This window comes from Phocoena phocoena, chromosome 18 (assembly GCF_963924675.1).
Source record: "Phocoena phocoena chromosome 18, mPhoPho1.1, whole genome shotgun sequence".
Classification (NCBI taxonomy): domain Eukaryota; kingdom Metazoa; phylum Chordata; class Mammalia; order Artiodactyla; family Phocoenidae; genus Phocoena; species Phocoena phocoena.
Genome location: NC_089236.1, coordinates 23,639,133 through 23,666,844, shown reverse-complemented (window position 1 = coordinate 23,666,844; position 27,712 = coordinate 23,639,133). Strand labels below are relative to the sequence as shown.

General features: G+C 41.9%; 1 protein-coding gene across 1 annotated transcript in view; it reads right to left on the bottom strand.

The window, feature by feature from the left end:
• Positions 1-18,714, bottom strand: part of EPSTI1 (epithelial stromal interaction 1) — an 85,598-nt gene extending 66,884 nt beyond the window's left edge. Inside the window, exons 1-2 of the mRNA XM_065896182.1 lie at positions 18,425-18,714; positions 1,774-1,832 (exon numbers count right to left, since the gene is read on the bottom strand). Coding sequence (XP_065752254.1) covers positions 1,774-1,832; positions 18,425-18,603 — 238 coding nt within the window. The 5' untranslated portion in view covers positions 18,604-18,714. The remainder of the gene's footprint in view (positions 1-1,773; positions 1,833-18,424) is intronic.
• Between the last annotated feature and the right edge of the window lie 8,998 nt (positions 18,715-27,712).

Genomic DNA, 27,712 nt, shown 5'->3' with positions numbered 1-27,712 from the left:
CTACTCCATGTAGAGCAGTGCTCATTCCCCAAATACACACTGACTGGCAGCAGGGGGCGCCAGAGATACTAGTTCTGTTCTTCCAATGTGTGCCCGAATCTCATTAGAAGTGATTATTTCAAACGTCCATTTATAATATTTTTTAATTATTAGAGGGGAAAAAAACTTTCTGAAACATCTCAAAAATCCAGACTGCACTGAGGCTTAAATTCCTGTTAACTATTTAAATCAAAAACTTGTAAAATGCCAGAATCTTTGGGATTCCGTTGGTCACCTGCAGGCAGCGCCCACAGTCACTGTGTTAGCATAGCTGTGATTGTCATACTCTGCACAGACTCCGATGTACCACCCAGGGGCCTACCTGTCCAGTGGAGACCTTTACAGAGCTGCTTTCCTGCTGTGCCCTTATGTCCATTGGTCATTACAAAATTAAATTTCCTATTAAGTTCAAGATAGGAGAGCACAGAATCTCAGTGCTAGCCCCACGGTTGACTTGAACAAGCCTCAGAACTTCTTTGTGAATTAAATGAACTTTAGTTCTCCTTCCAACTCTAAGGTATAATACTGTAACTTTAAAGGGTAGCATTTATTTTACTGTACAACTTCAGTTAAGCATGCTATATGCCCAGTAGGTACAAGGAGCACAAAAACAAGTAAGATGTAGCCCCTGCCCTCAAAGAGCTTATAATCTAAAGAAGGAAAGTGAAGTCACGAATAAAAACAGCTGAGGGTAGACTCTGATAGTTACAAAATTATGGGAACACAGAAACTGACAAAAAATATTCCATTAAGAAGGAATGGGACAGGGACTTCCCTGGTGGCGCAGTGGTTAAGAATCCGCCTGCCAATGCAAGGGACACAGGTTCGAGCCCTGGTCCAGGAAGATCCTGTGGAGCAACTAAGCCCATGCGCCACAACTACTGAGCCTGAGCTCTAGAGACCACGAGCCACAACTACTGAGCCCATGTGCCACAACTACTGAAGCCCACACCTAGAGCCCATGCTCTGCAACAAGAGAAGCCACCCAATGAGAAGCCCAGGAACCGCAACAAAGAGTAGCCCCAGCTCACCGCAAGTAGAGAAAGCCCACTCACAGCAACAAAGACTCAACGCAGCCAAAACTAAAAATTTATTAAAAAGGAATGGGACAGGTCTAGAAAGAGACAGATTATTTTATAATCTATTTCATATATGACTTGTCTCTTTCAAAAGTGTTCCAAGTCCTGTAAGGACATCTGCAGTGAGCCGAATTTTACAGGAACTTGATAGCTGTGAAACTGTTTAAGCCCAACAGAAACCTCAGGTTATAACCGTGCAATGAGCTCTGCTATTAACACAGAGAAACAAATTTAGAAGCACTAAAATAGAATAATTTTAAAAGGTATAATTAAAACTGCCAAAGTTGGGCTTCCCTGGTGGCACAGTGCTTAAGAATCCACCTGCTAATGCAGGGGACACGGGTTCGAGCCCTGGTCTGGGAAGATCCCACATGCTGGGGAGCAACTAAGCCCGTGAGCCACAACTACTGAAGCCCGCGTGCCTAGAGCCCGTGTTCCGTGACAAGAGAAGCCACCATAGTGAGAAGCCCACGCACCGCAACGAAGCGTAACCCCCGCTCGCTGCAGCTAGAGAAAGCCCACGTGCAGCAACGAAGACCCAACGCAGCCAAAAATAAATTTTAAAAAAAATTATGAATAAAGTAACAAAAACTGTAGTTTAAAAACAAAAAAAAAGAAAATGGGAAGTATTTTGAATGGTAAATAATATACATACTCCGTTGCATCTCATTTCTTCGTTTTTCATTTGGTATTATCAAGGTATATGCACCTGTGCTAGAATGAAGAGAAAAATTGGATTATCTTGAGAAATTATTAATGCGTATAAAGCACCATACATTCTTTCTGATAATATACTGTATTTATGATCATCACCATCAAATAGGTACTAGGAAAGATAATATTCCTTTTAAGACCCAGGTGTGTTCTCCAGGAGCTTACAATCTATCTGGTAAACTAAAACAAGTGCACACGGCCACATATGGAAATATAAAGCAGTTGATGGAGAATGATAAGTGACTTCTTCAGGGTCAGCTCTTGGTAAACTGTCTTTGTAGGGATCCGCTATGCCTCCAGGTGGCGCTCATGGGCACATCCCTTTGAGATGACTGGCCTTCTCTTCCATGTCACCCACTACAGGAGTACAGGAAACACTCACACATTTTTGGCTCCCACACACTGGGCGTAGGGGCCATTTGCAATGCAGCCACCTCCTCCTGATGACCCATCTGAGTGGCCAGATGGCCACAGTCTTGTGTTTTGGGGCTTTGACTTCTAGGCAGGGGTCTGCTGGGCCCCTCATTCTCCTGGGGACACGGGTCGAGCATAATCCGGAGTTCAGAGAAGTAAGGAGTCACTTCAATCCTCTGGGGTGGGGGGGGGTGGGGAGCGGGGACCAGGGAAGACTTCACTTAAGCAAAAATATTCACCACTAAGGTTCAAGAAGTTGTTACAATATTGTGAGCTTTTGAGGGCAGAAACGGTGCTTGAGGGATCCATATATGCCCAGCCCCTGGCACAAAGTAGCTGCTTGATGAATGTGGGCTGAATTGAAATGAAATGATGCCAGAGACCCAGTCCATGAGTCTGTGCTGGGGGGTGGCTCTTTGTGATGTTACACGTAGTCCCACAGAAGTATGAATACTTCATAGAGCAGAAACATAAGCACAGCAAGACTGCAGCGTACATGTAGGTACAGTGTGAGGGGAAACGTTACGGATAAATACAATCAGCTTATAAATGTAGGTCTTTTTAAAAAAATCCCAGATACTCTTAGAAGTCTTTGTCCCACATGGAACATACAGTTTCAAAGGACAAATTAGCAAAGATTGAACAGTAGAGGCCAAAAGCTCTGATTAACAGAAGTCATTTCTTCCTTATGTCATTTTCCTAGCAGTAAGCCTTCAGCCAGCTTCAAACTGGGCTTTGATTTTCAAGTTGCACATGGGAGGTGTGCGACCACCTCTGCATGCAAACAGGGCTGCTGGATGCCCAATTACCGAACGTATATCAGCAGACTTTGCATGTGTAGCCTAGCACGCGTACAACGGGATGAATACAAAATTAGGAGGCTGCCGCTGGAAATTAATCCCCCGTCCACTGCATATTCTTTGTTCACCCTCAGAAAGATTTTTCACCCCTCAATTGTCCACAGTTTATAGAAGCTTAGGAGCTTCAGTTCTGTGGGTAGTACCTGCAAACTTGAGTATCATGCAATAGTGAGCCATTCTTCAGAGGCTTAAAGATGAAACGAGACACTGGATTTAAATGCCAACCATAAAATGACTGCAGAATCATCGATGTCCATTAACATTGTGGTATGGAGCTTCTCACCATACCAGGGATTTGACTACACGGCAAATCAGTAGTTCTTAAACTTCAGCACGCATCAGAATCACTTGGAGGGCTTGTAAAATGTTGAGTTTCTGATTCAGTAGATGTGGGACGGGGGGCATCTCTAACTTGCATTTTTAACAGTTCCCAGATGATGATACTCTTGACCTGGGGACCACACTTTGAGAACCAGTGCTGTAGATCAATCAAGCTGTCTTCAAACATCTGGACTAAAAGGGAATTGAGGGATTAATAAATCATTGATAAAGACACAGATGTTAAATCGTATGCCAAAGATCATGAGGTTAATTAAGCAATAGTGCTGAGACTCAAACCAAGCACTTCTGACTTAGACCAGGTGGGTGTCTGGAGCTAAGTATTCAGCTCAATGTAGAAAACATAAAATATGACTGTCCTTAACTTCGGCCTCTTAACAGACTTCCAAACAAAGTAAATCTACTTAGCCAAGCACCCCATTATGGACTTGTTATGTTAGGGGCTTATGAGGCATGAGGGGAGATACAAAAAAACAGACACCAACCCCTTTAACAGAGCTTACACTTTAATTAGGAACAATTCATAAAACCACCAGAGCAGACCACAAGGATATTCAAACAAGCCTCAAAGTGGGATGATGGAAGTAGTCAGAGATGCAAGGTGGAAGGGAGTCAGTGAGACCCCAGAGGAGTAGAAAATTTCAGAGAATAGCAAGTTGAGGCTTAAAGGATAGGATCTCAAGTGGCAAAAAGGGTTTCTGTGCTAGCACTTTGCTAAGAGAAGCTTCACAGAGAATTTTCCAAGTTCCATGAATCTCTCTTACGAAAATATCAGGAAAGGTTTGAAAAGAAAAAAGTTTGTAAAAGATTTTATTCTGCAATATCTAATCTGATTAAGTGTGACAATATCACACTAGAATCTTTCTTCTTAGGAATAGTTCTGTGGTCAATCTATGGCCAACATGTGTAGCCGACAAGTACCCAGACAATACAGGGCCGTGAAAAAAGCGGGAGAATTATCTAGCCTTGAAATCAGAGGCTTTTAATCGAAAACATTTAAACGTAACCCCAGGCTCAAGGACAGTGGTCCCAGTAATAAATGTTTTATGTTAGAGAATTCCCTAGCAACCTTCTTAGCGATATTTTATTGGCTGAAAAGGTCAAATCTGAAATATAATATTCAGAAGAAAGCATTGTCAAATAATGGAGCCTCTATTCCTCTTCCTTCCTATAGGAAGAGGAGCTTAAGTCTCAGGATCGGCTTTTTATTTTTTAATATCCTGTAGCAGTACATAATGCCTGGGTAGATACAAATATTCATCCCTTCTCTCTTAGCTTTCCCTTGACATGAATAACAAGTATAACTTATTCATGCTTTCAGCCAAGTAGTTTCCACCCACAGCAAGGGCCTCTGCTGTTTTAACCTCCATGTCATTCCTTTCAACAGCCTGACTCTCTTTTTTTTTTTTTCCGGTACACGGGCCTCTCACTGCTGTGGCCTCTCCCGTTGCGGAGCACAGGCTCCGGACGCGCAGGCTCAGCGGCCATGGCTCACGGGGCCAGCCGCTCCGCGGCATGTGGGATCTTCCCGGACCGGGGCACGAACCGGTGTCCCCTGAATCAGCAGGCGGACTCTCAACCACTGCGCCACCAGGGAAGCCCCCAGCCTGACTCTCAAAGCTACTGATGGAAACAAGCCCAACCTACCTGTATTTAGTATTCTGGTCATTTCCTGATTAAGCAACATGCAAGCCACCGAAATCAACGTATATCTTTGAAAATGAGTTTCCTTAATCACCTCATTGAAATTTAACGCAATATCTCCATTTGTACGATTATTTTCACTTTCCAACAGCACACATCCATGAGATACACTAAGGGAGAACGTATAAAGAACAGCGTAAGACAGAGGGAGAAGTGTTTTTCTGTACCATATATTTCTTAACTATATATATTTAAGAAATCTCTTCCTTGTGAGGTCTCTCCTGAGCCACACAACTGCCTCTCTGTGCACATTCTTGAGCATTTTTATAAGGTCTCATCAGTAAGCACTCTATGAAAAAAATGGTATGTGGAGTCATGAAAAATATCTCGGCCGGCTTAAAGTATCACATAAATACATCCTGGTGTGTACAAACTGCAGCAGATGTAATTTAAATTTCTAATTAGGAACAACCCTGGTTTGAGTAAAAAAGAAATGTACTCAAGAGCAAAAATTCAGAAAGAGATTAAGTGACAAACAGATAATTTCAAGCAGAATAGCAGACACATAAAGTCTACTGTCCTACAAAAGATTGGTTTGAGGTTTTCATAGTTCAAGAAAATCTTATCCTTGGGTGTAATTGAAACAAAGGAAAATTTCTGGTTAATCAAAGGCACTGGATAGAGATTTAGATTCTAGATATGTTTTTCTATATTGTTTTTTTTAATACTGTCTTCAACATAGGACTCTGAAGCTTACTGTTTTTAACCAACATGAATCAAACCTTATGAGGCACTCAGGTTTGCAAAACTTCTTTATAAACAGACCATATTCCTAAGAAAAAAAATACCAAGATCAGACTGAGTAAATCATCCTTGTCCCCTAAGCCCGTCACAGCAGCCCTGATCCTGCATTCCACATCTCTGGTGCGGAAGGACTAATGAATTCTCTTTGGTCTCAGAGCCTGCAGAGCCCCAGACATAGTCTGCACGCCCCAGAGACTGATGTGAAGCTGGTTAGTTCTATAACTCACAGCTTCTGTTGGAGGGCGGAATAGATGCCCAGAGGGCTAAACAGACACCCAGAAGGAAAAGATAAACAAGAGACCACCAGGTCATCAGGGCCTTTGTTCATAGGATACCTTTATGGAAAGTAGAAAGAGGTATACACACACACACACACACACACACACACACACACACACACACACACACACACACATATATCCATCCCAGGATCCTCACATAGGCCCATGGTTTAGTGAGAGGTGGTAAATTTATGCAAATTAGAAAAAAGTGCCCCTTCTGCCAGGTGGAGGTAACCCCACACTAAGGCAAATGATTTGGTACGTATTTCAGCTTCAAATTACTACCTTAGCCAGGAAAGTCTGTATAGTTACCAACTGGCACAATCATACAGGATAGACCTGAAAGATGTGCTTCTTCACTTGAAACACATACATGTAAATGATACAAGCTATGAAAAAAGAAGCAAGAGCGCTTCCCTGGTGGTGCAGTGGTTAAGAATCTGCCTCCCAGTGCAGGGGACACGGGTACGAGCCCTGGTCCAGGAAGATCCCACATGCCGCGGAGCAACTAAGCCCGTGTGCCACGACTACTGAGCCTGCGCTCTAGAGCCTGAGAGCCACAACTAGTGAAGCCCCAGCGCCTAAAGCCCATGCTCCGCAACAAGAGAAACCACCGCAAAGAGAAACCTGTGCACTGCAACAAAGCGTAGCCGCTGCCACCACAGCTAGAGAAAGCCTGTGCGCAGAAACGAAGACCCCACGCAGCCAAAAATAAATAAATTAAATAAATTAAAGATAGTGTATATGTGTCGATCGCAATCGCCTTAAAAAAATAAATAAAAATAAGTTCATCTATTAAAAAAACAGCAAGAAAGATTCACTGCAAAGATACAAAGAATATATATGAAATATAATATCATAGACGGTCACCATATTTATGAGGGCAAAAAACAGTGATGGAAGTAGAGATGGGGACCAATTGGTAAGTATACTTTCAAAATGGATTAAATTGCTTCCTCAGTAAATGTAACTACAAGGAATTCATATTTTCAGAACATAAAGATGTCAGGTCTGGGATGTGATTTGAACCTACTTGCAAGCTAAAGTTAGCCTAATAGTTAGGCTGTTACTATCTCATGGATGCTGGTAGACTTTATTACTCATGGCATGGCATCAGCATATTTATGTCTGTCCTCTCTGGCCCCAAGTCAACATGATGGATGCTGCACACACAGTGTGTTTGCATTGCAGCTGAGGAACACTGAATTGTGGAATCCACCATTTTTATAGCAGATAGTAAGCAAGCCTGGTCTTTGTTCTGGGGAGAATGTACCTCATCTCTCAAGGTTCCCAGCTACACAACAACCCTAAGAAATAGTCCAGGTTAGAGTAGTCAGGTATGCAATCTTGGCATACCCAGAAAGACATCTAGAGTGCAAGAGGCCCAAGGAGGACTATCTTTTCCAACAAGAGAATATTTAAGAATGGCTTAGTGATAAGAAAATTGGCATTTGCAAAAACACTTATCAAATTGTTATACATTTTCTATTATTATTATTATTATTCCTCTTATTATTATTGTTATCATTAGGCTAAGCTCTGAATATGTCCACATGTCTTAAGCACTGCTCCTCAAGGCCATCTGTAACTTAAAGGAGAAAACTAGAAATGCAAGACATAAGGTATTTATATCTAAATATCTACATAGAATATTTAAAAATGAAATTCATCCTGATTTTGAAATAAACATATGCTCACATAAGAAAATGCAGAAAATTATCTTTAAAACATTTAAAAGTCACTCATAACCCCACTCCTCAGAGATCTCAATTACAGTGTTATTTGGGTGAATTTCAGTTCAATCTATATTCTGTACATATTACACAGTTGCAATCATATATTAAGTCCAATTTTATATGCTGCTTTCACTTATGAGTGGTTTTCCCAATTATGCACGTAACAAGCTTAATATTAAATGGCTACATAATATTTCACAACATCAATGCACCATTAATATAACCACTCACTTAACCATTTCAGTTGTTTCAATTGTTCACTATTATAAACAATCCTGCAGGATGTGCAAAGCATAAAACAAAGATTGCGCAGAACAGTATCCAGAAGAAAACCCTTAATAGTCCTCTAAAATCAATACTCTGAACAGGAATGTGGACTACATTTAAAATTTTCTTCCGTAGATATCCCATTTGCATTTCCAAAGCTCCAGTGACAGTTTGATCATATGATTAATTTCTGCTCTTATGCTTGACTCTCCTCAATTCCTAAACCAGAATAGATGCTGGCCTACCTAACCATTCATTCTCACCACCTCCTTACTAAAAGCACTCCTATATTATTCAGGTTAACAATGTGCTCCATTAAGACTATAGTCCCCAACCTTCTTTATAGCCAAATATGACTGTGTGATTAAGTTTGGCAAATTGAGATATAAGGGGAAGCCATTGAGAAGGATTTCTAGGAAAGCTCCATTAAATGAAGACAGACAGATGGACAGGAAAAGCTTTTTGGTTGCCCTCCCCCCCTCCTGGAAGGTTGAAGTGTAAGCTGGTGCTCAAGCAACCATCTTGGTCAGTGAGGCAACTTGAATATGTAAGACATGCATCAGAAACAGCAGAGCAGAAAGAAGCAATCTGTAAGACTACCACACTAGTGGTAATCTATTGCCAAACTGCCCTGCTTTGAACCCTAATTCTGTTGCTTCCTAACTATAACTTTGAGCAAATTAGTTTTTCCATTCTTTCACCTGTAAAATGGGGATAACAAATATCTATCTCTCAGAGTATGAAGTGCTTAGAACAAGGCTAGGAAATAACAAATGTTCTATTATGATTGCCTATTATTTGTACTATATCAGCCCCAGACTACCTACCTTCAGACTTACTTTATAGGAAAGAAACAAAGCCATCTATGCTTAAGACACCTATTTGGAGATATCTATTTTATTATAATAATTATATATAACATATTATGTATAAGACACTTATTATTATTGTCACCTTCTATTGGCAGTAGAAATTGAAGGGCATAATGGCTCTAAGTCTTTCTACTTGGATTAAAAGTCAAAAAGAACAACTTACACTTTAAAGATAAAGAGGCCCTTATATCAAACAGCTTGAAGTGTTTATTTCTAAGGATCTGAATTGCAGGGGACTTTTCCTTTCTGTATTAGTTTTGTAATGTTTAGTTTTTTGGGGTTTTTGGCCGCGCTGCATGGCTTGTGGGATCCCGACTACATGGCTTGTAGTTCCCCGACCAGGAATTGAACCTGGGCTACGGCACTGTAAGTGCTCAGTCCTAACCACTGGACCACCAGGGGATTCCCAATGTAATGTTTAGATTTTTATAACAAGCAGATATGACTTTACTTTTATAATCATGAAAAAATATTCCAAGGAGTATTAAATGAGAAAATATTTAAAATAAAGATTTCTTAAATCAGGGGTTCAGAGTTTCTTACAGGACTAGGTAGCACAGGATTTCCGCTCTCACTGGTCCCCTAGCAAAACAAACACTGGGCAATACCAGCCCTTGCGTTTTAACGATGGGAAATGTCTTCAGTTTTTCTACAGGACTTTAATAAATTGCCTTTTAAGTGTTCATAGTGGGGGGGAGGGTGAATTACAAACATTACAGAACAAAGGAACCATCATTGGCTGATTCTCTGATATAGAAGACCCTTCAAATGCAGTCTTCTCCCTTTGATGGTATTTTTCCTGTTAAGGTTTTGTTTCAGATTCAAATACATTCTGAATAGATGCAATTAATCTTAACAAGAGTATAACCTTACAGCACTCTACTGACTTTGAAGTAAGTAACCTTACTGTGTAATTGAGCTAAGTTTCTTTTTTCTCATTTCTGCTATGCTTCTAAACGATTATTATAGGTATTATGTGTTTTCAAGCTTTCATCATCCTGTTGATTTATTGCTTCACTGTTTCAGGTGTCAGACTTTTTGAGAAATGCCCACTCATTTTTGATATTGTATTTGAACAAAAATGATTGCTCCCCAAGACTTAGCAGAATTCAAATGCATACCACATTAAGGAGTGGAATCTAGTGCAGAAAAGTTGGAAATTCACCCTAACCGGACCATAATTTCTCCCCTCCTGTATGAACAGGAAGGTAAATTTGACCTAATCAAACCAAAATGTCTTTTCTTTCCATCCATTCCAACAATCTCTTCTGCCATGCAAAGAACAATGCTTTGCTTTTCACACTGTAGGTGGTAACCCACTAATGGGCCATGAAATCAACTTAATGGGTTTATTTTTAATGAATAAGAATAGAAAATGTCGGGCTTCCCTGGTGGCGCAGTGGTTGAGAGTCCGCCTGCCTTTGCAGGGGACACGGGTTCGTGCCCCAGTCCGGGAAGATCCCACATGCTACGGAGCGGCTGGGCCCATGAGCCATGGCCGCTGAGCCTGCGCATCCGGAGCCTGTGCTCTGCAACGGGAGAGGCTACAACAGTGAGAGGCCTGCGTACCGCAAAAAAAAAAAAAAAAAAAAAAAAAAAAAAGAATAGAAAAAGTCAAAGTCCATCACATATAGTAAGGGTGAGAACTGTTTTCTGACATTTTTTCAGTTATATATAAACTCACATATGACCTAGACCCATACATGTACTAGGTCATGAATGTCAAATGCACTGCTAACTTTAGGCTGTGGTCAGAGTGTGAAAGATCTCTGGAAGGCCGTATGTGGTTTAGGTTGATCAGAAACAGTGACAGTGAGAAAACTGTTCTAATGTAAGCCAACCAAGCTGTCATGAAGAAAAGCAGCAGAGAAAACAGGATCACCACAGAAACTTTGCTCCTACAAACTACTTCTCTATCCAAATCATTTTAAAACTGTAAATAAATGTCACATTGCTGATTCTATAGCACCACTCTCTTCAGTCTACCGGAATTCTATTTTCTTGATGTGAAAATAGGACCACTGATAGGAAATTCCCTCCCTCCTCCAGCCCCATCATGTTCAGGATCCAGACTTTGGTAGATAGACTCAGGTCTGAGGGCTGGTTCTGTGACTAAAAAAAAAGCCATGAGACCTTAGGAAATCATACACTCTCTCAAGACTCAGTTTCTTCAACAATAATGGGGCCAAGTGTTTACTGTGAAGAGAAAAATGAATTATATGATGCGTGTAGCACAGGGTCTAGCACGTGGTTATAAGTTCAAGACATAAAAGTTCAAGGTACTGACTGTTATTTCGGTTTTAGTCCCTCGGAGTACCCAGTTTAACTATTCTAGGTCATAACTAATTTCCTTTCTGCTACCACAGTACTGCAGTGCTTTGTCACATTTCTTAATTCTAAAAGCAGTCAAACAGAGGCTTCCAAAGAGCGTGAGACCTAAAAGCAGTCAAATAAGGAGAGCTCTACTGATTAGTTTGGTAGTAGAATCTGGCCATAGAGACACCTACCCAGCTCACTGAGTCATAAAATTATCATTGAGTTAAACACTGTCTGTTGTTTTACAAACTTGCTGAATGCTTACGAGCCTTGCCTGGAGACTGAGTTAAATAGTTCCCTAATGAATAGCTATCTATATTCAGCCATCAAGAAGATTTCTCATTAGAATCAATCAGAGATTTTTCTCTTCCTAGGTACCATTATTTCAGAGCACTAAAAGGAACTCAGGCATTATTCAGTTCTCCATCTCCAAGGAGGGGTAATAGCCTGATGCTTTCATGCCATTTAACAACTACAGGCAAAAGCTTATTTTCTCACTGCCGTAAGAGGAGACAGAAGAGAAATCTGGGGCATTTGCAGTGAAGAAAAAATAGGGAAAGCAGTTCCTGTAGGCTCTCATAAGTTTGTAAAAACTTGCACTTCATTTAAGACTATTTTCTGTGGCTAGTTCAGATTCAAGTAAGCTGAGTCAAGAATGACTTAAGTTTTTGATGGTCTGTCTTGGGTATAAATTATACATCAGGATTAAGAGTATACTCAACAATGATTAAACAGTGATGTTTATAAAAATGGAACTAATGCTATAACTTAATGACTATGTTATCATTTTTCCCATCTTATATCTCATCTTACATTTACAAAATGTTTAATACTAAAATAACATAGTAGGGCTTCCCTGGTGGCCCGGTGGCTGAGAGTCCACCTGCCGATGCAGGGAACACGCGTTTGTGCCCCGGTCCGGGAAGATCCCACATGCCGCGGAGCGGCTGGGCCCGTGAGCCATGGCCGCTGAGCCTGCGCGTCCGGAGCCTGTGCTCCGCAACGGGAGAGGCCACAACAGTGAGAGGCGCGTGTACCGCAAAAAAAAATAATAATAATAACACAGTGTTCTTTAAGAGAGAAAAATCAGGAATTGGCCATTAATAAGTGGGCTTACCAAGCCATTCTTTTTAAATACATTTATTTTATTTTATTTATGGCTGTGTTGGGTCTTCGTTTCTGTGCGAGGGCTTTCTCTAGTTGTGGCAAGCGGGGGCCACTCTTCATCGCGGCGCGCGGGCCTCTCACTATCGCGGCCTCTCTTGTTTCGGAGCACAGACTCCAGATGCGCAGACTCAGTAATTGTGGCTCACGGGCCTAGTTGCTCCGTGGCATGTGGGATCCTCCCAGACCAGGGCTCGAACCCGTGTCCCCTGCACTGGCAGGCAGATTCTCAACCACTGCGCCACCAGGGAAGCCCGGGAAGCCCCCAAGTCATTCTTTATTCTCCCTTCACTCTCCCTTGAGAGTTTGAGGATGAAGGGGGAAAAAAATGTATCAGTTACCAGGGTTAATTTCTTCCCTGGAGCACAACAAACTGGGCAAAGTATTGAAGTTAGAGGAAGGAAACCAGGGAATGTCCCCTGAGCCCCAAGGGACGAAATAAGGAAAAGGAGTGGATTTCCCCAGGACATAGAGCACTCCCAACAGCCATGGTGTCTAAGCTGCTGTTGTCAGGGGTATGGTGTATCTTAAAGGCTGTGTCAATTTGGGTCCTCGGAGGAGTAGACACCAAGATGAGATTAGACAAGCAAGAGATTTACTGGGAGGAAGGCTTGTGAAGGATAAAAGGTGAGCAAGCAGCAGTAGGCAGGGAAGGCCTTAAGAACATGAGTAGGTCTGACACCTGTGAAGGGAGAGAGGGAGGATTGAGTAGGAAGAGCCTCAGACTGGTATACGGTTCTGAGAAAATCTTGGATAGGTCAGTGGGGAGTCTTCTGGCAAAAGCTGCCCCATAAAGGAGTCCCACCTGGAATGCTCAGACACTGGTGGGAAGAGTGCAGAATGAAAGTGCTCTCAGAGCAAAGGGTACAATGGATTCATAAGGATGGCAACTAGAGCTGTCAGTTGACTATGCCCCCCACAGTACAGTCTTTTGAAGATCTGAATAGCAAGCTTCCCTGGCTGCCATAGAGGCTATTTAAACTACCATGGTATAATAAAGTTTAAGTATTCAATCACTGTCCCTGGTTCCTGGCTCAGAGCTCCTTAAAATCCTCGGAATTCTAAGTTATAAGAATGTCAGGACTTCCCTGGTGGCGCAGTGGTTAAGAATCCACCTGCTAATGCAGGGGACACGGGTTTGATCCCTGGTTCCGGAAGATGCCACATGCCACGGAGCAACTACGCCCGTGAGCCACAACTACTGAGCCTGCGTGCCACAACTACTGAAGCCCCCGTGCCTAGAGCCCACGCTCCCTCAACAAGAGAAGCCACCACAATGAGAAGCCCATGCACCACAACGAAGAGTAGCCCCCGCTCACCGCAACTAGAGAAAGCCCGCGTGCAGCAACGAAGACCCAAGCAGCCAAAAAAAAAAGAATGTCAATTATATGCTAAAGAGATGATTCCTGGTGGGGGCCGTAGATAGCTTCGGGATGGGAGCTGTTTGCCATAAAAAACAACCATGTGATTAGAGGGTTAGAACTTTCAGGTCCACCTCTCCCCCAGCTCTGGGAAGGGGAGAGGGGCTGGAGATTGAGTTCAATCACCAAGGGCCAACAATTTAATCAATTATGCCTATGTGATGAAACCTAAATAAAAATCCTCAAACAATGAGGTTTGGGGAGCTTCCAAATTAGTGAAGACATCCAGGTGCTAGGAGGGTGACCCACCCAGAAAGGGTATGGAGACTCTGTGCAAACCCCCTCCCCATATCTTCCATTTGGCTGTTCCAGGGCCGTATCCTTTATAATAAAACTGTAATTGTAAGTATAGTGGTTGCCATGAGTTCTGGGAGTCATTCTAGTGAATTATCAAACCTGGGCACGGGGGGAGGTCATGGGAACCCCCAAATCTGTAGTCAGAGATGTGGGTAGCCTGGGGCCCCCCTTGTGGCTTACTCCTAAAGTGGGAGCAGGCCTGTGGGACTGAGCCCTTAACCTGTGGCATCTGCAGCAGCTGTGAGTAGTGTCAGAAATGAATTGAATTAGAGATAACTGGTGTTGCAACAACAAATTTGCCAGAAAAAAACAAAACAAAAACCAAAAACGCTCACAACTCCTAATTATCCTATAGATCACAGTTCAAACATCACCTCTTGGGAACACTTTTCCTGCTCCCAAGACTAGCTCAGGCCCTGGCTTTCCTTCACAGTGCACATAAAGAGTTACTCATGTAATTATCTGATAACTGTCTGCCCCATCAATTAGACTGTAAGCTACACAAGGGCTTGTCTTTCATTGAGTAGTTATTTTTTCCTGTATTTCTAATTAAATATCCAGAGCTAGAAACCCTCTCTTTTTATAGGGTTGTTGTGAAGATTCAAAGAGTTAACATATGTACGGGGCTTCCCTGGTGGCACAGTGGTTAAGAATCCACCTGCCACAGCAGAGGACACAGGTTCGAGCCCTGGTCCGGGAAGATCCCACATGCCTCAGAGCAACTAAGCCCATGCGCCACAACTACTGAGCCTGCGCTCTAGAGCCCGCGAGCCACAACTACTGAGCCCACGTGCTGCAACTACTGAAGCCTGCGTGCCTAGAGTCCGTGCTCCGCAACAAGAGAAGCCACCACAATGAGAAGCCCGTGCACCACAACAAAGAGCAGCCCCCGCTTGCCGCAACTAGAGAAAGCCCACGCACAGCAACAGACCCGATGCAGCCAAAAATAAATAATAAATACTTTTTTTAAAAAAAGAGTTAACATATGCAATGCACTTTCACAAACATACATACATAAGTGCTTGCCGTTATTATTGCTAATCTTTAAGTCTCTACAGTTTTTGCTATAAAGTTGGCCACAAATATGTTAAGGTAAACTGAGTTTGTATACAAATTATGTTAAAGTTAACTGTATAGTGAAATTCCACATTACGGGTTCATTTTCAGAATATCTTTATATTTCCTTCAAACAGCATCAAGCTAGAGGACCACCTTTAGGTACGGTTATAGACAAGTATCTGAACAAAGTGAACCTTGCCTGTATTGCTATCATAGGCAAGAGCCTTTTGCCCAGAATTGGGTAAAATGAGGTAAAATTCCCTTCCAGAAAAACCCATGCCTTAGTCATATTTATCTAGAGTTTGGGGGAAGGGTAAAGGATTACTTTGGATTAGAAGTTTGTGTGAACTTTTTTTCTCTTTAAATCTGTATAAATAGCTTACGATATTTAAGATAAAATCACGAACTGAAAAGAATTAGGAAATCCAATATTTATTAGTAAACACTTTACTTAAATCCAAATATAGTTAAGGGCTCAGCCTTGCCTTAGATTCTATTAGAGGTCCTCAGGAATCATTCTAACAACTTGCCTTAAAGTCTCTCTATATTTACATGTAAGTCAGCGTTTTAAATCAGTATGTTTTTACAAGGCATAAACACTTCAGGGTGACAGCACAGTACTTGGTCAATAAACATTTGTTAAGTGAATTCAAGGCTATCAGCACCCAACATTTACTGGATACTTGTTTTCTGCCAGGCATGAAATTGTTTTATGGATACACAGACACACACATACACAGACCCTGAGAGGTTGGTATTATCTCACTTCACCCAGTGAGGACACTGAGACATAAAGTAGCTGAAGTTCAGAGAGTAAGTAATGGCAGAATCAGAACTTGAACCCAAGTCTGCCTGGCATCAAAGCTCCTCCTTTTCCCACGTTGGGGCTTCCCTAATGAATAAGTGGAAGGATGCGCACAAAACAAGGTCAAAGTTCAACCCTTTAGCATATAAATAAGCTCATATTGAAAGTGAACAAATGAAGTTTCACTATTAAGCACTTAACTCTATCCTTCCTTTTTCTTAATTTTCTATCAGAAAATGCTTCTAATTTCTCTCCAAGAAAATAAATCTTAACGGCATTTTTTGGTCAGTTTTACTGAGATGTTATTTGCCATGCAACAATTTTCCTTGGTTTCCTGCTTCCGTTAAAGGAGACAAGCAAGAATAAACAGTAGATGTAAGTGACTACTGGAGATGTAAGAAGAATTCAGAGTGGTCCAAACAGGATCTTACTTGTTATATACATAGAAGGAAATGTATCTTATAATGTTCTGCTTATTGCAACTGGTTCACGTGAAAATAATGAGTTCTGTGAAACACCACTGAACTCACCCATGTATTCTCTCATGGTCTACTGGCAAATTAGAAATCACAAAATGTAGTGAGGTCTTCAGATACTGAGGCCTGGAAAATTAATTAGAAAACTGCCCCTTTCTGAGTAATTTAGTCCAGCAAGATTCTGGGGTAATTTACAATTAATTTACAAATAAGAAAACAGACAGATGCAACTGCTAGTGTTTATGAGATGTTATGAGCTTGCAATTAAATGATTATGTCTAAGTAGATCTTTAAAATAGAAAAAAAAAGGCACATAGAGGGTATTCATCATCAACGTGAAACCATACATCCGTGACCTCTGTTACATCAAATGCTACAGCTTACAGAGATATACTCAGAATTAAAGGACTTCCATTATGGCCAGATATCCCCCCCTTCTTCTTTGGGCCGCACCGCTCGGCTTGCAGTATCTTAGTTCCCCACCATGGATCAAACTTGAACCCGCCCTAGCAGTGAGCGCGCTGAGTCCTAACCACTGGACCGCTGGGGAATTCCGCTCCGCCCCGCCCCCCCCAACCCCCATTCTGAGTAGGAAAGAAATGCAGCAATCTCTAATTGAAATCACCCACACCACCTAAGGGCAACCCAAAGCTGAATAATATTTAAAAGCCTGGTACTTATGAATTCTTTCAAAAGTTAAGGGCTGAAAGAAAATCTGTTTATTGGGCATAAGGTTATATACTGTTCCTTAGAAACCAACGTTTGTCTTTCACGTAACTAGAAGTTGATGAAAAGGGGGAACTGAAAATGAAACCATCTGGAAAGTTCCAGTTCACAGAAGCAGCACTTCAAAAGCAGTAATGTCTTTACAAACCCTACTGTTGGATTAAAGCATCTCATTCCATTGGTGGAAAAGGATCACTGACACTTTACATAATAAATGTTTCCAGGATAGTAACTGTGGTCCCTGAAGCAAAGACCAGGAATAAAGGCTACTACCTGTTCCTATGTAGAGCACTTATCAACACCCGCGGCAAGAAACACTACACCCACTCACTTCCTCTCAGGCTCAGTCCTCTGGTCCTAAGAGGCTATTTATCCGGGAGTTTTGTTGGAATGCAGGCTCCTAGAGGCATCATTTGCATTTCTACCCAATAACACATTCTCTTTTCACCCTTACCCTCCCAGCTGATGTGAAGATACTATTTAGGGCATCAGTTTTTTTTAAGATAGGAAGGGAAGAAAATATTTTCATACTATTTAAGAGCATGAGTTCTGGGGCTTCCCTGGTGGCGCAGTGGTTGAGAGTCCGCCTGCCGATGCAGGGGAAACAGGTTCATGCCCCGGTCCGGGAAGATCCCACATGCTGTGGAGCGGCTGGGCCCGTGAGCTATGACCCCTGAGCCTGCGCGTCTGGAGCCTGTGCTCTGCAACGGGAGAGGCCACAACAGTGAGAGGTCCGCGTACCGCCAAAAAAAAAAAAAAAAAAAAAAAATCGCATGAGTTCTGGAGATATCTGGAAAATTAGTTAAGAAGCCTAGGCAGTTACTACACACCCAGTAGTAGCCTAGTCCTGTAGCCGGCCTTGAAGAATCAGGAAGGTAGTGTCCTCAAAAGGAACGCGGGCTCGGTCGGATGTTCAGTAAGGATCCCGGACCGGCACACTCAGTTTATAAGGTAATTCGTGTCTGCTATTGTTTAGACAAATGAGCCTGCATTTTCTTAGAGACCCTGTAATGGGGCCCCTGTGGTTCAAACTTAGGTGATCTGAGAAGAGCCTGGGCGCCTGTTTGGGGTCTGGGCTTCCGCCCCGCAGGACAGGTGATTAAATACTTACAACCTCCGGCCCGCGTGCTCCGGGCTCTCCCGCGAAGGGCTCTCGGGAGCCTCCTCCAAACCCCGCCTGGGGCCCTGCGGCGGACCCAGCTCCCCGCGCCACGCAGCGGGGTCCCGGGCCGGGCGGGAGGCGGCGGGGGCTCCGAACCGGGAGCCCTGCACCCCACTGCGAGTGTACATGGTCCAGAGCCCGCGGGGCCCGGGCCGCCGCCGCTGCGGGAAGGATGAGGGCCGAGCTGAGACGCTTCGCGGGTCTCGAGATGCGATTCCGAAGAGCGGGAGCGGCGGGTTTAGCAGCTGAGTTTCGATTCCTGCTACCACCCGCGGGCTGCCCCGCCCCCCAGGACTTCCCCGACCTTGCTCCTCCCTGGCGCCCTCTGACCTGATCGCAGATGACAGCGCCGGCCGCGCGCCCCGCCTGGGATGTTGAATGGAGCGCGCCTGGCCAGCTAGAGGTGAGTTGGTTTGAGGTCTCACAGCCACCTTAAAGGGTGAGAAAGTTATCTATGATCAATCACGGAGACCTCATGCAAGCAGGGAGTAGGGAGTAGCCACCAGGTAACTGAAATCCTGAAAGACAACTTAGCACTATTTAACAGGTCACCCTAATTTGAGGTTTCTGCAGGATATTTGAGACGGTGAACAATATATTAACCTTCAGATTCCAGAGATTAGGTCAATAATTAAAATTATCTAAACAAAATTTGGCCTTTTATCAGTTTTGACTGCTGTTTGGTTTTTGCCAAGTATTTTCTTTTTTTAAATTTTTAAAAAAATTTTATTTATTTATTATTATTATTTTGGCTGCCGTTGGGTCTTTGTTGCTGCGCGCGGGCTTTCTCTAGTTGCAGCAAGCAGGGGCTACTCTTTGTTGCGGTGCTCAGGCTTCTCATTGTGGTAGCTTTATCTTGTTGTGGAGCACGGGCTCTAGACGCGTGGGCTTCATTAGTTGCAGCACGCAGGCTCAGTAGTCGTGGCTCACAGGCTCTAGAGCACAGGCTTAGTAGTTGTGGTGCACAGGGCTTAGTTGCTCCGTGGCATGTGGGATCTTCCCAGACCGGGGCTGGAACCCGTGTCCCCTGCATTGGCAGGCGGATTCTTAACCACTGTGCCACCAGGGAAGCCCCTGCCAAGTACTTTCAAGTTAAAGGAAATGGAAAGTGAAATCAAAAGTGAAAGAAAAAGCAGAACTGGAGCAGCAAGCTGAGGGGAAGGCAGAGATGATTCTCTACGCAGCCCTGTTAAGTGATTGATCAGACATTAAAGAAATTTTGATTAAATACCTGCTCTGTGCAAGACATTGGGCAGTAATTCAACTATGGTATGGGAATAGTTTAAAATATGGATTTGCAAGATTCTATAGGTCCGGGGGTGAGTCCCTGCATCCAATTTTTTAATAGCTCCTGGATGACTCTGATGTGTGCTGCGATGATCACCACTGTCCTTTGTGTAGCTGGCTACCCAAAGATAAAAGAAGACTCTTCCCTCACCCAACCGCTACTCTAGAAGACGCGTAAACAAACGTTAATGCCACCATGGGATAAGCGAAATAACAAGATGTGTAAGGCTATTGGATGTTCAGGGAAAGTAGGAATTAGCCCTCCGAATAATTCAAAGAAAAGGGACATTTGAGAATGACCCACAAAAGTCAAGGAGTTCACCAAGAAGAAGGAGGCACAATGCTGGAGGCTTGTGGCTTACACTGACAAGGTGTGTACCTACTCCAGGTGGGGGCGGGATGGCTGGAACACCCCAACCTGTAGTCATCAAGCCACTTAGGAGTTCGATTGTTTTGCTTATATTACTGGTGCTTAGAAAATAAAGACAAACACGTGTTTGATAGCTAGTGAAAGATTTCAATGAATGGTGGGCAGTGTGTGGAGTAGGACAGGAGAGGAGAAGGTAAAGGCAAGGGACTTGTTAGGGAAGGAGGTCAGGGTTTCTATGCCACCTGCAGCGTTAGAGGTCTGTCAAGTAGACCACCGGTTCTCAAATGTCAGAGCCCATCAGAACCACCTGGAGGGTGTATTGAAACAGACATCTGGAGCTAACCCTTGTGTTTCTGATTCAGTAGGTCTGGGGTGGGACCCTGTGGGGTATTGTGAGGAGTAAAGAGTTAATCTACATCAGTTGTTCTCAAATGGAGTTGACTTTGCCTCCAGCTGATATTTGGCAACACCTGGAGATCATTTTTATTGTGAAGCCTGGAAGCGGGTGGAAGTGGGGCTATTGGCATCTAGTGGAGGCCAGGGATAATGCTAAACACCTTACAGGACAGCCCCTCACACAGAGAATCATCCTGCCCCAAACGTCAGTAGATCAGGTTAAAAAATCCTGACCTACACAATATGTCTAGTTAAGAACCCCAGTAATTTAATGGTTGCTGTTTTTATGGTGACCTTAAGGTTTTAGCTTTGTAAAATGGGTAGGTGGCACAACCATTCATCATGAATCAGGAGGAAGGTGAGGGTTTGAGAACATTTGGGTTGGAGGTGACTGCAGGGTGAGAAATGCAAACAATGGATCTGGGTGGCCTTTCTGGAGGTGATCTTCAGAATCTCTTCTGCTGGGAAAATACCACAGAAACTTCTTTTTTCAGAAGAGAAAGTAGTTGTTTTGGTGGTTGCATTAAATTCAAATTTTGAGTAGGGGAAAGCCCATTAGGGGAAAACCAGTTCTGTTAAAGGAGCTGGTAATAGTAATACTGACTTCAGGAATGCATTTAGTTGACCATATTTATTTTACAACACAACCATGTAACACACCCACGTTTCAAACATGAGATAGAAATAGAAGATAATGGGCAAAATCTAAATTGCTTATTCTGTTCACTTCTCACTTTGCTACATTCTCAAAGTGCTTTTAAAAATGTGAGTATGTTTTCTAAAATGTGAATAGCAATAGACATCTAAAAGCTTCTTCAGGGTGCTCAACAGTGAGTCATCCATGAAACTACACACAGAGAATCCTAACGGTGCTACCAGAAAACTACAAGAACTAATCAATGAATTTGGTAAAGTAGCAGGATACAAAATTCATGCACAGAAATCTCCTGCATTCCGATACACTAAAGACGAAAAATCTGAAAGAGAAATTAAGGCAACACTCCCATTCACCATTGAAACAAAAAGAATAAAATACCTAGGAATAAACCTACCTAAGGAGACAAAAGACCTGTATGCAGAAAACTATGACACTGATGAAAGAAATTAAAGATGATACAAACAGATGGAGAGATATATCATGTTCTTGGATTGGAAGAATCAACGTTGTGAAAACGACTATACTACCCAAAGCAATCTACAGATTCAATGCAATCCCTATCAAACTACCATTGGCATTTTTCACAGAACTAGAACAAAAAATTGCACAATTTGTATGGAAACACAAAAGACCCCGAATAGCCAAAACAATCTTGAGAAAGAAAAACGGAGCTGAAGGAATCAGGCTACGGGACTTCAAACTATACTACAAAGCTACAGTAATCAAGACAGTATGGTAGTGGCACAAAAACAGAAATATAGATCAATGGAACAGGATAGAAAGCCCAGAGATAAACCCACGCACGTATGGTCACCTTACTTTTGATAAAGGAGGCAAGAATATACAATGGAGAAAAGACAGCCTCTTCAATAAGTGGTGCTGGGAAAACTGGACAGCTACATGTAAAAGAATGAAATTAGAACACTCCCTAACACCATACACAAAAATAAACTCAAAATGGATTAAAGACCTAATTGTCAGACCAGACACTATCAAACTCTTAGAGGAAAACGTAGGCAGGACACTCTATGACCTAAATCACAGCAAGATCCTTTTTGACCCACCTCCTAGAGAAATAGAAATAAAAACAAAAATAAACAAATGGGAGCTAATGAAACTTCAAAGCTTTTGCACAGCAAAGGAAACCATAAACAAGACGAAAAGACAACCCTCAGAACGGAAGAAAATATTTGCAAACAAAGCAACTGACAAAGGATTAATCTCCAAAATATACAAGCAGCTCATGCAGCTCAATATCAAAAAAACAAACAATGCAATCCAAAAATGGGCAGAAGACCTAAATAGACATTTCTCCGAAGAAGATATACAGATTGCCAACAAACACATGAAAGGATGCTCAACATCACTAATCATTAGAGAAATGCAAATCAAAACTACAATGAGGTATCACCTCACACCAGTCAGAATGGCCATCATCAAAAAACCTACAAACAATAGATCCTGGAGAGGGTATGGAGAAAAGGGAACCCTCTTGCACTTTTGGTGGGAATGTAAATTGATACAGCCACTATGGAGAACAGTATGGAGGTTCCTTAAAAAACTAAAGATAGAACTACCATACGACTGAGCAATCCCACTACTGAGCATATACCCTGGGAATACTGTAATTCAAAAAGAATCATGTACCACGTTCATTGCAGCTCTATATACAATAGCCAGGACATGGAAGCAACCTAAGTGTCCATTGACAGATGAATGGATAAAGAAGATGTGGCACATATATACAGTGGAATATTACTCAGCCATAAAAAGAAATGAAACTGAGTTATTTGTAGTGAGGTGGATGGACCTACAAACTGTCATACAGAGTGAAGTAAGTCAGAAGGAGAAAAACAAATGCCGTATGCTAACACATATACATGGAATCTAAAAAGAAAAAAAAAGTGGTTCTGAAGAACGTAGGGGCAGGACAGGAATAAAGATGCAGGCGTAGAGAATGGACTTGAGGACACAGGGAGGGGGAAGGGTAAGCTGGGACGAAGTGAAAGAGTGGCATGGACATATATACACTACCAAATGTAAAATAGATAGCTAGTGGGAAGCAGCCGCATAGCACAGGGAGATCAGCTTGGTGCTTTGTGACCACCTAGAGGGGTGGGATAGGGCGGGTGGGAGGGAGATGCAAGAGGGAGGAGATATGGGGCTATATGTACATGTATAGCTGATTCACTTTGTTATAAAGCAGAAACTAACACACATTGTAGAGCAATTATACTCCAATAAAGATGTTAAAAAAATAAAAGAGTGAGTCTTCTACTGGCTTATAACCCATTCTCTCACCTTATGTGTGTGCATTTGTATGAGAAGATGGTCTGGCCTTTACATGGGTTATCCTGAGGTGTGCGCCTCTAGCAATGCTGGTGGAGAGAAGCAGGGAGAGTAGGGAAGGTTCTGGATCCCCATCACTGTTTCCACCCTAGTACTTTAGCCATTATCTCTTCTATACAGTGGAGTGCTACCTGATTTTTGTTTGAAGTAAGAGTTCCAAGGCTTTAAAAGTTTGTAGCACCACTATATTAGACAATTGCCTATATGTTTTAAGGGACCTGGGGAACACGTGAAGTCTAGTGAGATTGTTAAATTGCCTGAAATTTGGCCAATTAGAGATTTGTTTAGGAAATGATTTTCTTTTAAAATAGAACTGCCTCTGGGAAATAATCATTTGTTCTTTCCTTTAGGTAAAGGAGTTTAATCTGAGCAAAAGACATTTTGGTTGGGGAAGAGGGAAGCTGACTGAAAAAAGGAGGATTTCAAAAGCTGTACAAAAGAAAATGCTGTAAAATGAGACATTGTCGGGAAATAGGAATTCAGGCCTCAGTGAGCAATTTTAGCTATAGCCCAATGAGCAAAAATTACATCAAAAAGAATCTTCACCTACCTGGTCTAATGCTAACATCCAAGTGTGTCTTTATTTTCTGAGGAAATAAATGGGAATATATATCTGATTTTTAAATCGGTTGCCTTAGATTATTCCTTCATTAGTGTGAATAAATATATATAATTAGAGACACATAGACTTGGCTTTTTCTTGTTAAGTGTCCCGTGAAAACAGTCTGAAAACTCTAAAAAGTCTTGCTTCCTTAAATTTGATTCTGCAGTAGAAAGCTAGATTAATCCAATAGATGTAGGACAGCAGTTATTCTAAAGCTTTTTTTTCCTCTTCTAACCAAGGAGCTATGTGAAACACCTAATACTTGGCATCTCCTCATTTTAAGTGTGTGTGTGTGTGTGTGTGTGTGTGAGTGAGTGAGCATATTTCTATCATGACAATTTCATATTCTTTAGAAATTCTTCAAATTTGTAACATAAAATCAGGAATGCTGCAGTAATAAGTCACCTTAAGTTCATGTAAGAAATATTTATTGAATTATAAGTATATGCCATCTACTCTGTCAGACCCGGGCACTACAGTGGGGAACAAACAGAACCTTGTTATTCTAGCTCCATGTTTAAGATTATCTAACTACCACCTATTTTAGGAAACAGAAATTTAGAGAGGTAAAGTGACTTGTCAGCATTATGTAACAAAGCTATGGCAGAACCAGAACTTGAATTTAGGTCTTCTGAATCCAAGTCTAGCTTTTTACATTTTGAAAGGTGGTTGTGACAAAATATGTTTTTTGACAAAATTCGGAATTTGGAACGTTTCTCAATTGTTATAATTTTCCCAAAGAGCAGCTGTATATTATTTTCCAAAGCAGTTGTGTCAAAGTTTCTAAACCTATCAGAATCTACATTCATAAAAGCCTTAACGTGCCAATATGCGATCCCATAATTACATGATCAAACTACCTATACGACAGTACTTTATATAACATGTCAAATTTTCATGAATAGCAAACATGCTAATTTTGGTTCAAATTCCTTTTCTTTAACAGTGTTAAAATAGTTAGCTTTATAGTGTATCACAAAGAATTCTACTTAAAAATGGAAAGATGTACATTTGTTCCCTCTATTTTTCTGACGACAGTGTGTCCTGTCACTTGGGAAAATAAGGAATATAGAAATGTTTTCCGTAATATTTCTTATCTTCTGGAAGGTGGCTGAATTGAGTTGTTTGTAAATTCAAATCTGAGGAATAGGTAGTTGCTTCCGTCTCTGGGTTCGAACCCTGTGTAGTAGCCTTCACAAGGCCTCTACTGGCTGCAGGGAGAAAGGAATCTCCTTTAACTTTGGAAAAACTTCAGAAGACTCAAGTCAGTGGCTTGGGGGAGAGATTCCCCTGAACAGGTTCTTTACCTATGATGAATGGTGAATCAAAGAGAAACTCTCTAGAGCACTATTTTTTATCCAATCACTGTGCCTTTTCCAAAAGTGCCCCCTCTTAGGGAACTCCTAACTGTTCTGATGTTTTAACTCTAAGCCAACTCTGTTGTGAGCATTCACAGTCCTTTGTAAATATCACTAGGTCATTAAGAGAGTGTGTGGTGCTGGGAGGTGGGCTGGCGGGCTGGGGAAAGCAAAAGACCTGCCCCTGAGACCTGGCAGTGCCATTTAAGAGTTTTTTGACCTCAGGCAACCACTAAAACGCTCTGAACTTTGGTTGCTTCATTTGTAAGATGGAAATATTAATCATAATACCACCTGTCCAATCTACTTTTAGGGGGTTGTGAGAGCCAAATGAGATAACATATGTGAAAGTGGTTCATAAATTACACCTTGATGATGTATAAATGGAAGTTATTTTTTTTTGAGCTGTCAACGCAAGAGGTTTATATATGTTTTCTAATAATACTTAAATTTGTCAAAGAGTTCTTAACTTCAGTTCCAGCAGCTCTTGGCTTGCAATTGCTAAAACATTACAGAGCTATATCCTTAGTGTGTTTTATCTTGAAATCTCTTTCAGAATAGAAATAAAGCAGTATATAGTTTTACCTACCAACGTATAAATGCCTGGCACAGAAGTACAGTCCCCAGTGAAACTGGAACTCTTTTGGCATAACTGGAAGGCACTGAGCACTTCATAGACATTTTGTGACACTGTTCCATCTCTAATCCCTTCTGGAATCTGACAAGAGTTCCATTTCTATGGATAAGACCTAGGGTTCTCCTATCTGACTTGACTTGGAGAAGGAGTCATATTAGAAATTCCCATGGCCTTTCAGTACTTCCAGGAGTGTGATTTGGGGTTGGGATCCCCATAGGCACACCACAAAGGTTGAAGTTCAAGCCTCTTCTGAGTGGTCGTCAGCAGCTCACCAACTATATGGCTCCATTCCTTGAGGTACCAGTAAAACGGTTAAGGTAATGAAGTTACATGCAGCCCAAGGAAAGGGAGTGATTCCTATGTTATCTACCAAGGGTTTGCTGTTCAAACTCTAGTCTGTCAGATGGATCTGTGTTTAGATCTTGGCTCCACCACTTACAACTGACAGGCTTTGGGTGAATTACTGAACATCCAGGGCCTCAGTTTCTTCAAGTGTAAAATGGGAATACGAGTCATAAGACCAACTGAATACTGTTGCTGTATACATTAGGTAAGTACAAAGTGCTTAGTACCATGTATCCAACCTAGTGTAATCAATAAATAAATGCAGTGATCATTATTATTTAAACTCAAAAACTATTGAAGTTTTTGTGCTTATTCAAGTATATTGCGAGCTGGGCAAAATACTTGAATAAGCGCTTTACACGCAAAAAAAAAAGATATCCAAATAGCTAATAAATGTATGAAAAGGGGCTCCACTTCATTCGTCTTGGGGAAAATGCAAATTGAAATTACAATGAGATACCTCCACGTACTCAACAGAAGGGCTAAAATTACAAAGAAAAACTACTGTGAGCAAGGATGTGAAACAACTAAACCTCTCGTGCTCTTCTAATGGGCTTGTAAATTACAGACAACCTGTCTGGAAAACTGTTGGCAGAATCTTCTAAGGCTGAATATTTTCATATCCAGCCAGTCCACTGTACATGTGTTCACCAAGTCATGTGTAAGAATGTTCATATGAGTATCTTTCATGGGAGTGGAAAACTAGAAACTGCTACGTCTATCAACAAAAGATTCAAAAATTGTGGTAAATTCCTACAGTGTACTGCCACTATGTAATAGGGGCTCCATATTTGTTATTGTCTAGATACTAGTTAACCATTATCTTACTTCCTCAGGCTATTGCAGGCATCATTGTATTTCTATCTAGTCCCCCCTCACTCGTGTAACTTAGATTGATTAAACTTTAGGTTCAGCTGCAATAGTAGAGACTCAAATTAGCTGTGGCTTAAATAGCTTAGAAATTTGCTCTTAGGTACCAGTCCTGGCATATGCAGGCCAGGGCTAGTAAGTGACTCTATGATGTCAAGGGTCCAGGCTTCTATTGTGTTGCTCTGCCTTCTCTAGTGTGTTTCTCTCATCTGTATGTGATGCATAAATGAGCCAGCCAGTGATGAGAGAGAAAAGGAAACTGGACGAAAAGTCCATTCCTTTTAAGTGTACACCCTAGAGATTGCACTTGTCACTTTTGCTCATACTTTCCTGGACAAAATTTAGTTACATGGCCAAACCTAG